Source organism: Chrysochloris asiatica, unplaced genomic scaffold, assembly GCF_000296735.1.
Source record: "Chrysochloris asiatica unplaced genomic scaffold, ChrAsi1.0 scaffold00115, whole genome shotgun sequence".
Classification (NCBI taxonomy): Eukaryota; Metazoa; Chordata; class Mammalia; order Afrosoricida; family Chrysochloridae; genus Chrysochloris; species Chrysochloris asiatica.
Window position 1 is genome coordinate 4576188 of NW_006408633.1, and position 16567 is coordinate 4592754.

The 16567-nt window shown below is 41.1% G+C and overlaps 1 protein-coding gene across 1 annotated transcript in view; it reads right to left on the reverse strand.

The window, feature by feature from the left end:
• Positions 1–14312, reverse strand: part of THEGL (theg spermatid protein-like) — a 105673-nt gene extending 91361 nt beyond the window's left edge. Inside the window, exon 1 of the mRNA XM_006868072.1 lies at positions 13892–14312. Within this exon, the coding sequence (XP_006868134.1) occupies positions 13892–14312 (421 nt within the window). The remainder of the gene's footprint in view (positions 1–13891) is intronic.
• Positions 14313–16567: the final 2255 nt, after the last annotated feature.

The window sequence follows — 16567 nt, forward strand, 5'->3', positions numbered from 1 at the left end:
CTCTGACCCTCCACCTTACCAAACATGATAGCTTTCTCCAGAGACTGGTCCCTCCTGACAATATGTCCAAAGTATGAGAGACGAAGTTTGGCCATCCTGGCCTCCAAGGAGCACTCTGGCTGTAATTGTAAGCACTTCTTACAATTCAGATCTGTTGGTTCTATGCGCAGCCCATTGCACTTTCAATATTCTCCTCCAACACCACAACTCAAAAGCATCAATTCTTCTACGGTCTTCCTTATTTACTGATCAGCTTTCGCATGCATATGAGGTTATTGAAAACACCATGGCTTGGGTCAGGCATACCTTAGTCCTCAAGCTGACATCTCTGCTCTTCAACACTTTAAAAAGGTCTTGTGCAACACGTTTGCCTAATGCAATATGTCGTTTGACTTCTTGACTGCTGCGTCCATGTGTGTTGATAGTTGATCTAAGAAACATGAAGTCCTTGACAACTTCAATCTTTTCTCTGTTAATAAGAATGTTGTTTATTGGTCCAGTGGTGAGGATTTTATTAAGAGGATCAAATAAGATGGGACTTGAAATTTTACAAGGCATACACAAAAGAACTCATATGCAAATGTTAGATAATTTTCCTGTTTCTTACTGACTTAGAGGAGTCCTGGTATGGTGCTGAGGATTAATGTGCTAGACAGCAAAGTCCTCTTGAACCACAAGGTCGGGGGTTCAAGCTCACCAGCTGCTTCTCAAAAACCCTACACAGCGTCGCTGTGAGTTGGAACCAACTTGATGGCACTTAACAACATTCTGCCGGGACCAACTTCCACAACAAAAATCCTGCCCTTATGGAGTTTATCTTTTAGGTTGAAAGTTAGACAATAGGGAAGTAAATAATTTCAGACAGTGAGTGGTAAGTGCTAAGAAGAAAACAAATTGGGTGATGTGGCTGGTAAGGCAGAAAGTGAAATATTCAGGGAAAAGACTTTCAGAGGAAATTACAATTGAACTGTAAAAGCACAAGTTGTTAGTTGCCAGTTGAATCAGTTCTGACTCATGGCAACCCTATGTGTGTCAGAGTAGAATATCCTCCATAGGGCTTTCAGAGCAGTGACCTTTTAAAGGCAGGTCACCACCTGTTTCCTGAGGTACCTATCGATGATGGGTGGGTTTTAAATGCTAACCATTTGTGCCACACAGGGACTCCTAGAAAAGCAATGATCTAGAAGAGAAGGGGAAATGAGAAAGGCAGAACATTTCAGATAGAGGAAGGAGCAAATGCAAAGCCCTGGAAGAGGAATTGAGCAAAAGAGACACAACAAGAGTGGTTAGAGACAGCCTGGAGCAGCTACAGGAACAGAAGAGACTTCTTGAAAGAAAGACCAGCAGGGAAAACCCAAAACAAAAATGGCAGTCTGATTGGCTACTAAAAGACCAAGCAAATTGTTTGCTAGGAAGCCATTAAGGCAAGCAATCAAGTTCCTTCAGGTCAAACCCCCTCCCCCAAGACTAAAACTCAGAGGGAATACATGAGCAAGCATGTAAGCTTGCTGGTGACCACGTTGCTCTTTTGGTGAGAGGAAGTGGGGGGAAAGCAGCAATGAAGAGGTGGGCTGAGTCCAACCAAATTACATAGACCCCCATAGGCCTGGAGTACGGTGAGAGCTGGTTGGCCTGAAGTACCATGAGACCTAGGCACTCCTGAGCCCATGGACAAGGACATGGCCATGGAGGGCTAGAGCCGAGAGTGAAGCGTTCAATTGATATAATGTGAGGGGATATTCACAAGGGTGCCCAAACGTGCAGATAGTGCCCATTGGACCTAGCTTCAATGGCTGAATGTTCGGAACCTGAATAGAGGAAGGAAAAGCGGGGGGAAATGTAAATCACTACAATCTGATGAACTTGACCTACACTTATGGATGTTGTAGCTTAAAATACCAACCAAGAGGCAAAGAATCTTTACAACAAGGATCATTCCCATCCCCTCTGGACACAGGGATAGGCAACTTAGACATTGGCTACCTAAAATGGTAAGGATGTAAAGGCACGAAGTGACTGGCTTACAAGTTTTCAAAAGGGAGTTTAGATTCAGAGTGTGTGTGTGGGGGTGGGGGGGGGCGGGGTGAGGTAGAATCCCCATTGAGTGGTTTTCATCCTGTCTAAACAGGTCTGGAAAAAGGAGATGGGGACAAGACTCTCATGATTCAATAGTGAGTAATTGTTATTATAACTAATTGCGATTGTCGCAACTATAAAGGTAGAAGTTTTGTAGCAAAAAGAGATGAATGGTGGATCTTACAGTCCCAGCATGGAGGACCCTGGAACCATCCAGGGAGAAGAGCAGGAACGGAGTGTGGGACCCAACCCAGAGAAGTGGTGATGCCAGAGATGGAAGCAGAGATGATGACAAGAAGAGACGGAGCAGCTGAGGACTCTAGACTAATGGAGGGAGAGGGGATGTGTGCTGGTAGCTGAGGGGTTGGGGGGGTGGGTTAAGGCTTGCAGGGTGTGCCCTTGTGTATTTTGGTGCACATGCAATAAAAAACAGGGAACAGAAGAAAATACCGTTGAATGATGAAGCACTCAGGGGACTGTAATCATTGCAATGAAACGAACTAATGTTCCCCCATGTAAACTACCACTCAATTCACAATAAAAACTTTAAAAAAAGGAAAAAAAACTACAGCTAGTAGTTTCAAACTGCCAACCTTGAGGATAGCAGCCCGATTCGTAACCACTACACATTTTTAGTCCCTTTAAATGTTTATATTTTATTCTATAGTACACAAACCATGTAGCTCCGTTATCTTCTCCAGCTACCAAATGGACTGACCTGGTTTGTGCCAGTCATCTAATAGGGAAGACTGCCATCTACTGGAAGAAAATGTGATTCAAAAGGGGACACTTAGGTCAGTCGGCCTAAGCGTTCACACAGACAATGCTCTACATCCCACCTTGGTGAGCAGCTATTGATGCAATTAACTTTGTTGTTGTTTTCAAGTTCTGACTTAGAGCAAACCTGTGTAGAGTTTCCAAGAAGTGACTGGTGAGTTTGAACTGCCAACCTTATAGTTCAAACCAACCTTGCAGTTCAAAACAATCTTTCAATCCAGTGCTATATCCTATAATGCAACCCCAGGATGCCATGTAATTAACTTGATGCTGTAAACCCTAACCACTGTGATGTGGCACTTGTAGGATAAGCAATGTGCCACAAGGTCAGTGTGAACCGCAAGACGGCCAGTTCAAGCTCACCAGCCGCTTCTCAGAAACCCTTTACCGGATCACTATGAGTTGGAACGGACTCCACTTAGCATGATGTTAATTGGACTCCTGATGTGCTACTGTAGGGCAAGCACTAGACTGCTAACCATAAGGTCAGTGGTTCAAACTTGCCAGCCGCTCCTCAGAAACCCTATACAGGGTCGCTGAGTCGTCTCTGAGTCAGAACCTACTCTAGGGCACTTAACAACAACCACATGACATTAATGAGGTAGGATTCAGATGCAGTTCTGTTAATGAGGCCTAATTTGATACTGTAGGATAAGCATTGGACCACAAGATGAGGAGTTCAAACCCACCAGTCATTCCTTTAAACCCTATGCAGGGTCACTATGAGTTAGAACTGAATAGCTGACATTTAACAACAACATGTTTATGTCACAGGATAGAATATACAGGATTAGGCTATATCTTGAGTCAATTTTTTTTTTTTCTTTTCTTTTTCACAGCTTATTTTTGTTTTGTTTTTGTTTTTAAACTTGGCCAGATTCATTATGAAAGAATGTTACATTAGTAAAAATAAAACAATTATATAAGGCCTCATTATAAGAATTCTGGTTCAAACCCACCAGCCGTTCTTTGGAAACTTTACACAGGGTCACTATGAATTGGAACCAACTCCACTGCAAATAACAACAATAACAAAAGAAACTATTATGTGATTTTTTTCTTTAAGTTTCTATTCAGATTTCAAAAATTGTTAATTATGCAAACTAATTCTCCTAATCCCTCAAATGTCATTAAATGGGGGCAAATTATGCTAAGACCTCTCAAAGACAAGAGGTATGGAGAGAAGAAGGTCCACCTTGAACATTTGCAAAGAGGTCAAATGTTAAATCTTTAAAGTTATAAATCGGGCTGGGGGGGGGAAGTTGTGTACTGTCCAGTCCGTTATGACTCATAGCGAAACTGTATATTTTTACAAGAGCAGAAAGCTTTATCTTTCTCCAGCTGAGCAGCCAGTGGTCTCAAACTGATGACTCCAGTTGGTGACCCAACATGCAATCCACTAAACTACCAGGGCTCCTAATTCAGGTTTGTTATTGTTGTTGTTGTTGTTGTTGTTGTTGTTGTTATAGGTACCATCAAGTCAGTTCCAACTGATAGAGGCTGATAGTGCAACAGAATGAAACACTACTCGTTCCTGTAACAACCTCACAAACATTGTTATGCGTGAGTCCATTGAGGCTGCCATGGTGCAAATCCGTTACCTTGGGGCTTTTCATCTTTTTCAATGTCACTCCACTTTACAAAGCATGATATCCTTTCCAGGGACTGTCCCTTCTAATAATATGTCCAAAGTATGAGGGACAAAGACAGTCATTCTAGCTTTTCTAAAGAGCATTCGAGCTGTACTTTCTCCAATACATATTTATTTGTTCTATCAGTCCATGGAACTTTTATTTGTCTCCAACACCGTAACTCAAATGCATCAATTCTTCTACGGTCTTCCATATTTATTGTCCAACTTTCTATTGTAAACATCATGGCTTGGGTCAGGCCTCCTTAGTCCTCAAACTGACATCTTTGCTCTTGAACATTTTAAAGAGGTCTTATGTATGCCTAATGCAATATGTCTTTTTATTTCTTGACTGCTGCTTCCTTGAGAGTCAATGTAGGATCCAAGCAAAAGTAAGTCTTTGACAACTTCAATCTTTTCTCCATTTATCATATGTTATTTATGGGTCCAGTGGTGAGGTTTTGTTTTTTTGTTTTTCTTTACATTGAAGTGCAACCATATTGAAGGCTGTGGTCTTTGATCTTCAGAGGTATTTTAAATCCTCTTTGCTTTCAGCAAGCAAGGTTGTATAATCTGCATATCACAGGTTTTTTAATGAGTCTTCCTCAAAACCTGATGCTACATTCTTCTTCATATAATCCAGATTCTGATTATTTGCTCAGCTTTCAGATTGAATCAATATAGTGAAAGAATACCACACCTTTCCTGATTTTAAACCATTCAATGTCCCTTTTTTCCATTCGAACAACTGCCTCATTGTCTATGTACAGGTATTTCATGATCACAATTAAGTGCTCTGGAATACTCATTCTCCACAATGTTGTCCATAGTTTGTCATTATCAACACAGTCAAAAGTCTTTGCATAGTCAATAAAGCACAGGTAAACATCTTTCTGCTATTCTCTGATTTCAGCCAAAATTCATCTGACATCAGCAATGATACCCGTTGTTCCATCTCCTTGTCTGAATCTAGCTTGAACCTCTGGCAATTTCCTGTCAATGTACTGTTGCAGCTGTGTTTGAACTATCTTTAGCAAAATTTTTTTTGCATGTGATACAAAAGATGTTGTTGTTGTTGTTGTTAGGTGCCATTGAGTCGGTGCCGACTCATAGTGACCTTATGCACACTAGAACTAAACACTGCCCAGTCCTGGGCCAACCTCACTATCGTTGCCATGCTTGAGCCCATTGATGCTGCCACTATGCCAATCCATCTTGCTTGGGGTCTTCCTCTTTTTCTCTGACCCTTCACCTTACCAAACATGATATCCTTCTCCAGCGACTGGTGTCATCTGACAATATGTCCAAAGTATGAGAGACGAAGTTTGGCCATCCTGGCCTCCAAGGAGCACTCTGGCTACACTTCTTCCAACACAGATCTGATGGTTCTATGGGCATCCCATGGTACTTTTAATATTCTTTAAAGATACTGTCTGATTATTTCCACATTCCAATGGGTCATCTCTCTTTGGAATGGGCAAAATTATTGATCTCTTCCAATCAGTGGGCCAGGTCGCTGTCTTCCAAATTTCTTGGCATAGATGAGTGAGTGCCTCCAGTGCTGCATCTGTTTATTGAAAGATTTCAATTTGTATTACATCAATTGTTGAAAACTTGTTCTTTGCAAATGCCTTCAGTGCACATTGGACTTTTTCCATTAGTACCATCGAGTACTGGTTTGACACTGTTGCTTAATGCATTGGACTGCAAAGGCAGTTTGTACCACAAGGTGGTGGTATCACTCTTTGGAAACCCTATATGGACTATCAGTCAGAAGCAACTTAACAACAACAACTATTGAGTCAATTTCTTTTAAGATATTAAAGACATTAAACAAGCACGTGAACAGAGCTAAAAGGAACCACCAAGAACTTACAGCCAGTAGCTGAGTGCATCCTTTGGACCTGGCGTCCCTGCACTGGGAACCTCCTAGACCCAGGGGAAGAAGGGTGCCAAGGACCATGGAAATCTCCTAGAAATGCTGGTTCATTAGCTGTTAAAAGGAGACAAGGACCTTTCCTCAGAGCCAGCAGAGAGAAAGCCTTCCATTAAAGTGGGCACTCTGAATTTGGACTTCTAGCCTCCCAAACTGAGAAAACAAATTTCTATTTGGGGTATTTCTGTTAATAGCAACACTAGATAACTAAGACAAATACCAAATGAGTCAAAGATTAAATGTTTTAAAATGTATTATTAAATGTTTTAAAAAGAGAAGTACATGAGTGAAACTTTGAAGTGGTGTGTCACTGTAGGATAAGCACTGGACTGCTAACCAAAAGGTTGGTGGTTCAAACCTACCAGTTGCTCCTCAGAAACACTATGTGGATCTCTATGAGTCAGAACTAACTAATGGTACATAACAACAAACAACTATGATTCAATACCAAAACTATTTTTTAAATTATTGATGCATTATTGAGTATATAATAATTTCATGGCAAGACAAAAACAACCACAGCAAAGACAGATTAAAAAATATTTGTAATATATCTTCCTATAAATAAGGAAAAAGCTATCAAGACAAAATAAATGACATGAAAAGATACATCAAAAAAGATGCATATTAAAAGGATAAATATTATATTATCTCACTTATAAGAAATAAATATATAGAAACCAAAAATTATTACCAGGGTGGGAGAAAGAAGAGAAAGGAGAGTTTATGCTTAGGGGAGAATTAAGTTTATGTTAATAGTGTTAGAATAATTTGGAAAAGGATAAAAGCAAGACTAGTTTTACATTTTGAAGAATGTACTCAATGTTACTGAATTAAACATGTAGAAATTGTTGAGTTGGTATATGTTTGACTATATGTATTTTCATCACAATAAATATTTTTAAATGCTTGTTATCACTCATAATGAGTTAAAAATCAAATTAAAATGTAGCTGACATAAAGCTAAAACCATAAAGTTCCTGGAAGATAAAACGCGGACAAAATGACAGGATTCGATTTTTTTTTAAGTATCAAACACACCTACAAATACACAAGCCATGGAAGACAGATTAGATAACTGAGACGCCTAAAGACTACCTGTGCTCATCCAAAAGACTTTATTAAAAGGTGAGAAACAACTTACAGATGAGAGGGGTATGGAATCTTAAGGAAGACACATCCAACCAAGGTCTTTCTTATCTTTAAAAAAATACAGGTATGTGCCATATAATACCCCTCAGTCAATGTCCACCTGGCTATATAAATGTCCATGGGGCGGAAAGCAGGAGCTTGTTTGTAAGGGCACCAAGAGGCAGGTAGGCTTAGTTAGAGTTTGTGGAACTCCAGCCATGGCAGCTGAGGTTTTGCTACAGCCTTTACTCCAAGGGCTGCTGTTGGCGCATGCCTGTTCAGCCACCCCGCAGGTCTTCTCTAAGCAGCTCCCCAGAGGCAGCCAATTTAGTAAAAAGTTTGTGAACCACTAGACTCCAGGTGCTAACGGAAAGTCAGAGCAGCTGTGCAGGGGTTACTTTGATATACATGTATCAGATACAAACATTTTTATACAAGGGGGTTTCAAAAAGTTCCTGGGAAAATTCCATTCTCTTTTCATTTTGTTTTTCCATGAACTTTTCGAAGCCCCGTTATATACGATCTATAATGACGTTTGTATGATATCCAAATCACATAATGTCTTATTTCAAAGGACATATCGAGGACATTAAGCAACATATATATTGAAAACTCCAGCAACTCAACTGTAAAAACAATCCAATTTAAAAATGGGCAGAGGTCATGAACAGATGCATCACCAAAGAGGATATTCAAGTAGTTACTTAGCAAATTAAGAGATCTCATGATCATTAGCCACTAATGAGATACAAAACAAAACTACAATAAAATGCCATCTCACCCCTGCAAAAATGACATTGGTTAAAATTTAAATAACAAAAGCAAATACAAGGATGTAGTAATATTTAGACCCTTATCTGGTGGGATTATAAAACGGTACAAACACTATGGCAAATGGTATTTCCTCAGCAATCTCATTCCTAGGTATATTACCTTAGATAATCTAGTAAAAGAACCACAGACAGAAATCTGCACACCTTTGTTCATGGCACCATTATTCACAATTGCAAAAAAATGGGAACGATCTAAATTCCCACCAACAGAAGAATGGATAAACAAAATGTGGAACTTGCATAAAAAGGAATACTATACAGCCATAAAGCCTACAGATGATACCTCAAACCATAACACAGATGAATCTGGAAGACATTTTGTTAAGTGAAATAAGTCAATCACAAGAGGGCAAAAATAGTGTATTATCACACTCTCATAAGAAGACAAGAATAGACACCATATTCTTATGTAATGTTATTTGCAAACCACACCCTTCCCCAAGGTATTTTTGTAAGCATGCTATGCTAATATTTTTTTACAATAAGTATAAAAAATAGCATAGCATGCTTATGAGAATACCTTACAGAGAGCACAGTAGACAAAAAGCCTATAATGCACATGCTATTTGTGTAAAATTACAGTGTAAGTACAGAGACCGGGCTCATTGGTGGCTTCCAGGGATGGAGAGGGGAAAAAAAGGTAAGCATCTCGCGATAGCAGACACTTGTTATTTTTGGTGATGGAAAAGTGAGTGCAGAAGTGCATACAGCATGACCAAGGTAAATGATGTCACTAAGAAGTACACAAGAGAAAAGAACATTTGGTAAAATGTATGACAAATACAATTTTGTGACAACTAAGAAATATGTGTGCAGTTACACAAATACATATATAGAAATATATGGGTGTGGGTCTGAATATGTGGGTACATATGTGTACATAGATATATGTATAGGCATTTGTACATACAGGTATGTGTGTGTGCATGCATGTATATTCATATATGTAATCACATAGGAAACACAGTTACAAATATTTAGATATAACCAAATACCTTGCAAAATTCGTTTTGTGGACTTGAAGCCTTAGAACTGTATCTTGTGGGAAAACTCAGTTCATTGGAATAATGCAGTTCATAAAGTATACATTCTACATTCCATTGTGGTTCTAGACTCCAAGTTTAAGAGTGGCCATCTAAGGTACATATGTTAGTCTCTACTCATCCTGGCGTGGCGCAGTGGGCTAATGCGTCAGACTACAAAGTTGCTTGAACTGCAAGATCAGTGGTTCAAGCTCACCAGCTGCTCCTTAGAAACCCTATACAGGGTCGCTATGGGTTGGAATTAACTTGACGGCACTTAACAACAACAGCAACTCATCCACAACAAAAGAGAGAGAAGAAAATCAAAGACTAAGAAGGAAATAGTCTGCAGAACAATAGTTTGCATAGATCATGGCTTCATCTATCATTGAGACCAGAATTAGATGGTGCCTGACTAACCATTCTGATCAGGACACAATAGGATCCAGCAAGGAAAATGGAGTGAAGAACAATCAAAGTGGTAAGACAAAATTAAGGTAAAAGAAGACATTAAAATGTCAAATGAGTAAGAGGAAGACAAAAAAATAGCCATTGTTCAAATATGGCAAGGCAGAAGTCATTGTGACCTCAGAGTAACTTCAGCTATGTGGTAGGGATGAAAGCTCAACTTGAGTTCTCAAGAGAATTAGAAGAAAGACAAAAGTGAACATGACTTACAACTATAGAAATCCTTCTATAAAGAATAGCAGAGAAATAGGAGCAGCGCCTGGAGGATTGTGTGAGGTTGAGAGAGGGTTTGTTTAAGAAAAAGTTATCCTAATGGGACTGACAAAGGAGCAAGAAGCAATGTAATAATGGGGAGAGGGGCTAATTTTAGGTTCAGAAAGCCTGAAGAAATTATATCATCTATTATTAACTGGAGAAAAGATAGATCATATATGAGCACAGATATGGGAATTTTGGTAGATTCAGTGAGGAAAAAATATGAGTCAGCATAGTTGTTTGTTTTTCTCTTGTCATCTGTTTTTCAAGTGAGGTAAGAGTTATATTTAACTAGACATGGATTACAGAGAAAGAAGCACGTGAGTTAAGGATACTTGCAAGGAAGTAATTCCATCAGTGGTCCACAGCAAGAAGATGAATGAAGAACCAAAGGACGTAAGACAGTGATAGAGATATGTAATGAAAAGATAGTCGGATCTTTTGTAATATATGCAATGAAAAGGTAGTAGGATTGGCGGTCCCTTGAGGTTAAAGAAGTGAAAAAGGGATGAGCTGGAAAGATAGATTAGAAATTAGAATACTTGAAAAAGGGACTTGGAAATGGTACAACTGACTTTATCAAGGACTAGAGTCCTAGTGTGGTACCGTAGGATAAGCACTGAACTACCAACTACAAGGTCAGTGGGTCACACCTACCAGTTGTTCCTCAGAACTCTACATAGGCTCGCTATGAGTCGGAACTGACTTGATGGCACTCAACAAGGGTAGTGGTGGTGGTTATGTGCCATGGAGTCAGTTCCGACTCATAGTGACCCTGTATAGGATTTCCAAGGCTGTAAATCTTTACTGGAGCAGAAAACCTCATCATTCTCCTATAGAATTGCTGATAGTTTCAACCTGCTGACCTTGAGATTAGCAGTCTAACTCATAATCACTAGGCTACCAGAGCTCCTGTAGTGAATGCCTAAAATGAAATGGAGGACAAGATCATTTTAAGTGAGGAGGTCAAAGAACTGAGAAAGCCAGCTGTGGATCATTGAAGATTCTAAACTCTCCATGCATGATGACAGAGATGGACGCAGAAACAAAAGCAGTAATCCAGTGAAGTAAGGTGGAAAGAAAGCCTAATGGGGATGGGGGTGGGTTGGGAGAACAAGAAGTGAGATGGAGTCAGTAAGCATAGATAAATCTTTTGGTAAGTCCTCTAGTGAAGGAGAATCAGAAAATGGTGATGACTGACAGGAGGAGAAGTATGACATTTATGGGGTCAAGGGTTAGTACCAGATGGAAGATTCTAGAGCTCATGACAGTGATTCATTAAAAAGGGGAAAACTGGTGCTCTAAGAACAAAGTTCTTCAGGAGATGAGTGAGATCCAAAGAACAAATAAAGGATTTTACTTTTCATAGAAAGAGGCATAATTCTCCCCTGAAATATGAGAAAAGGCAGAATCCATGGGTATAGATATGGGTAAGGCAACAGATTATTGTTAAGTGCCATCTAGTAGGTCCTGATGCATATAGAGTTTCCAATGAGTAGCTAGATGGTTTGAACTGCCAACCTTGCAGTTAGGAGTCCAATGTTTATCCTGTAGTGCCATACCAGGACTACAAGGGAATAGACTGATACAAAAATAAGAGTGTTCATGACTGATTGTTGTTTCAATTATATAAAGTTTTCAGCTGGATGGGGTGGAAGGTGTGGAGACTAGAGGAGAGTAGAAAAGGCGTTTAGTCATCATCTCGGAGATTGAGAAAACTAATTTATTAGGGGAATAAAGTGGGCTTTCTAGACAGTTTTGAGTGATTAACTGAAATTTATGGTCATGAAATTGAAATAAAACCAGTTAATATGACTGTGTGGTTTTGTACAGCAATAGTCAGCTGCTCAGGTACAGGCAGAGAGTAGATAGATGGTTGAGTTTACCCAAGGTTGAAGTTCAGCCAGAAGAAATATAGTGACAGCCCAAGAGCCAATGGAATGATGTAGGATGTTATAAATGAGCAACTGAAATGAGAGCCCATAGAACCAAGGCAGAATAAGGGGGAAATCATAGGAAACATGAGATAAAAAGTGACCATTCAACGGGTCCCCTCAGGACAAACCCCTTTCTAAGACTAAGATTCAATGAGAATACATGCTCTGATTGGTGATCATGTTTGTCACCGATAAGGGGAAGTGAGGGAAAAACAGCAATGAAGCTGCGAGCTAAGCCCTACAACGTTCAATAGACTTATGTGAACCCGAGTGGAGAACTGGTAGGTCAGCAGTGTGGCAAGACCTGGGAACTCTTGGGCCCAGAGCCACAGAGGACTAGAGTCGAGAGTGAAGCGTCCAGCTGATAAGAAGAGAGGGAATATGCATAAGAACACTCACACTTGTAGATAATTCCCACTTGACCTGGCTTCAATGACTAGATGAACAGAGCTCAACTAGAAGAAGAAAGAAGAGAAAGAGTAATCTGATGCAATTTGATGAATTTGACCTACACCTATGGATGCAGTAGCTCAAAAGAGTGAACAAATCTCTACAGTGAGGATCATTCCCATCCCCTCCGTACACAGAATAGACAGGGATGGGCAACTTGGACATTGGCTACCCAAAATGGGAGGCTACAAAGGCAAGAAGTGACTGGCTTACAAGTTTTCAAAAGGGAACCTAGATCCAGAGGGCATGGAGGAAGGTAGAATCTCCACTGAGTAGTATCTAATATGTCTAGGCGGGGCTGATGAAAGGAGATGCGGATAGGTCTCTTGTGATACAGTAGTAAATAATTATTATCAGGACTGATTGTGAGGGTTGGAAATGTAAAGGTAGACGTTTTGTAGCAAAAGGAGGGGAGTGATTAACTTTGCAGTCTAAGAGCGGAGGTCCATGGGAGAAGAGTGGTGAGCAGGACCCTACCCAGAGAAGCAGTGACGCCTGAGATGGAGGCAGAGATGATGACATGGAGAGATGGAGTGGCTGGGGACTTTAGACCCAGAGAGGGAGAGGGGCTGGGCAGGCTTGCAGGGTATACCCTTTGGTTGGTTGATGATGCATGAAGGAGATTGTAACCATAGCAATGAAATGATAGATGATAGGATGAATGTAAAGCTAATGTTCTCCCATGTAAACTAACACATAATTCACAATAAAACATTAAAAAAAAAAAAAAAGTGACCATTGGTAGTGGTGATTATGTGCCGTGGAGTCGGAATCAACTCATAGAGACCCTGTACAGGGTTTCCAAGGCTGTAAATCTTTATGGGAGCAGAAAGCCTCATCTTTCTCCCGTGGAACAGCTAGCAGTTTCGAACTGCTGACCTTAAGGTTCGCAGCCCGATTCGTAGTCTCTGTGCTACCAGAGCTCCTTTCTACAACTTTAGCAGTGTGGTAATATAATGAATTGTTGACTATGTGCCCTCCATGTCCTGGAGGAGAAAAATTATGACATAACACAAAAGCCTAAGTGGTATGAAGGAGGTAGTGTTCAAAGTGGCCACACAAAGGGATGCAATGACCAACGGCAGAGAAGAATTAAGTACAACTTCAAAAAGTGGTGACAAGGGGTCATCAAGAACTGCTGGGGGTGGGGGGGGGAGATCATCAGCCGGAGAGTGGACACAGGAAGATTGTTTTCTCTCAGGACCAGAATCTCAAATTCCTATCACAGTCTCTTAGGTCCAAAGGGAGGTGACAGCAAAGTAGCAGGTAAATGATTCAGGAATTCTTTCTTTAAAACAAAAAGAACCTTTCGCCAATAGGCTCCCCAGTTCTAGATGGGGTGATGCTCAGTGCCTGGGAGGGGCCCCAACACCTACCACACGTGTAAGATGGCAAAGCCGGTGACTGAGACGTGACCACCAGGGAGGGGGAGACAGTCACTGCGAGGGGAAGCAACTCGGCTTCACCTAGCTCTTGGGCCTCCTGAGGCTCCGGGGGCTTGAGGACCTGGTCGGACTCACTGGGCTCCTCCAATGCTTCAGATTCGTCACCTTCGCCTTGTTCTTCCTCAGATTCCTCATATTCCCGGGACTCCTCAAACGCCCCGGGCGTCTCAGGCTCCCAGGGCCCCTCGGACTTCTCGGCCCATTTGGCATCCTTCGACTCGCTGACCACGTCTAGGAACCTGAGTACAGGGGGCTCCTGGAGGACCTCGGACCCCGCAGGTATTTCTGTGGTATCATTCCCATTGGTCACATCGCCCAGCGTGAAGGAAACTGACAAATCTGGGTCTTCCATTCGAGTCCCGTTGCTCACCCTTGCAGTGGGCAACCTGGGCGCAGATCACTTTTCCACGTGGTGGTCTGGGGTGCCTGATGCCTCCAGGGCTTCCGGTCAGGCCTAGCCACGCCCCTGGCTCTCTCCAGCCCCGCCCCCACTCTACTACGGCCCCACCCCTCACACACCCTGAGCTTAGTCAGGTTGCCAAGGGGACGGTTGCCAAGGTTGCCCTCTGAGCGCCCCTAGGGGCAGAGAGGATGCAGAGGCAACTCCACGGAGATAAGGGGCAAGAACCTGGCCTGCAGCTTCCTGTGCCAACAGCCAGGACTCTCGAATGCTGTTTGCTGCCGAGGTCGTGGGCACACCATATCAGCTTCCAGTCTAGTTTCAATGTCTCTCAAGTAGAGCCCGGTTAGACTCAGCGAAAGGTTTTCTGGCATCTGTTCTACGTCGACCTTATCCCCTAATCATGCTGGGTAAGGACACCAAAATTGACAATTATCTTAAGACCTTCAACAACTAAAAGTGATTCTCATCAATTTCTAATAATCACACAGTAATTGGGGAGGATATAACATCAGGATGACATTTGGTCCAAATTTAAGGAAGAAACTCAAATTTCAATTTTTGATAGCCTCCAAATGAGGTTTGACAAAAATGACAAAGAAACTCTGACAAGATTGAAAGAAATGCATTCATCTACAATTTTAATCTTCTACCCCATTAGAGACAAGGGACAATGTCTATTTAAAATATGTTATAATTCTTTTTATCCTGTAATTAATTATCCTGTGAACAATAATGTATTTGCATATGTGTGTTCAAACTGCACACACAGTTAACTTTTGTCTTTTAAATACAAAATACCATTTTTGTAATCATTATCTTTTACCAAGACATTAAAAACGTTTAAGTGGCCTGGTGCTTTCAGTTCATGTTCATAACCATGATGGTGTGGTTTAAACTAGAGATGGTGGAGTTTCAGTGATGTATTTGTTTTCAAAGATGAAAACAAACAGATGAAAAGAATTAAGGAAAACGTCATATGTCAAATGATATGGAAAACCCATATTTTGCACATTACTGAATACTCCTTGAACATACTTTGTTTCACAGATGCAAAGGTAAATTAAAAAAAATTTTTTTTGAAAAGTGGACGTGACCAGGAAATTAGTTAGGCAATCTATGTCTATGAGTCAGGAAATCTCCTTCAGACACAATTCGATATAGACATGTGCAATACGATATCAAGATTTAAAAAATATTCCCCCAAAAAAACCTGGAGAAATAAAGCTACTCTCAGCAATAGGATAAACACTGGACTGCTAACAAGTTGGTGGTTCCAATCTACCAGCTGTTCTTCGGAAACCTGATACAGGGTTTTTGAGTTGGAACAGACTTGGTGTCGCGTACAACAGCAATAACGTTATCCTCATTAAGGTGACTTTATTTACTCAACTCTCTGATTATTTACTGAGTTTAAAGTCTCTGAGGATAGCTTAGGGATCTCTGGATGGTACAAACTGACAGGTTGGTGGTTCAAGCCCAGAGTGCCTCAAAAGGAAGGCCTAGAGATTTGCTTTTGAAAGGTCACAACCACGAACACCTTATGGAGTTTAGTTCTGCTTTGAAACGCATAGGGTTGCCATGACTTAAAATTGATCCAACAGCAACTGATGATGTAAAATGTAATGTTGTTGTTATTAGGTATCATTGAGTTGGTACCGACACATAGCAACCCTATGCACAACAGAATGAAACACTGTCCGGCCCTGGTCCAACATCACAATTGTTGCCATGCTTGAGTCCAATGATGCTGCCACTTGGCCAATCCATCTTGCTGGGTGGGGGTCTTCCTCTTTTCCTCTGGCCATCCAACCTACCAAACATGATATCCTTCTCCAGCAATTGGCCACTCCTGACAATATATCCGAAGTAGGAGAAACAAAGTTTGGTCATCCTGGTCTCCAAGGAGCACTCTGGCTGCACTTCTTTCAACACAGATCTGTTGGTTCTTTTGGCAGCCCATGGCGCTTTCAATATTTTCCTCTAACACCAGAACTCAAAAGCATCAATTCTTCTTATTCACTGTCCAACTTTCACATGCATATGAGATTATAGAAAACACCATGGCTTGGGTCGGGTGCACCTTAGTCCTCAAGCTGATATCTTTGCTCTTCAATACTTTCAAATGTTCCTGTGCAGCAGATTTACATAATGCAATACGTCGTCTAATCTCTTGACTGCTGCTTCCATGAGTGTTGATAGTTGAT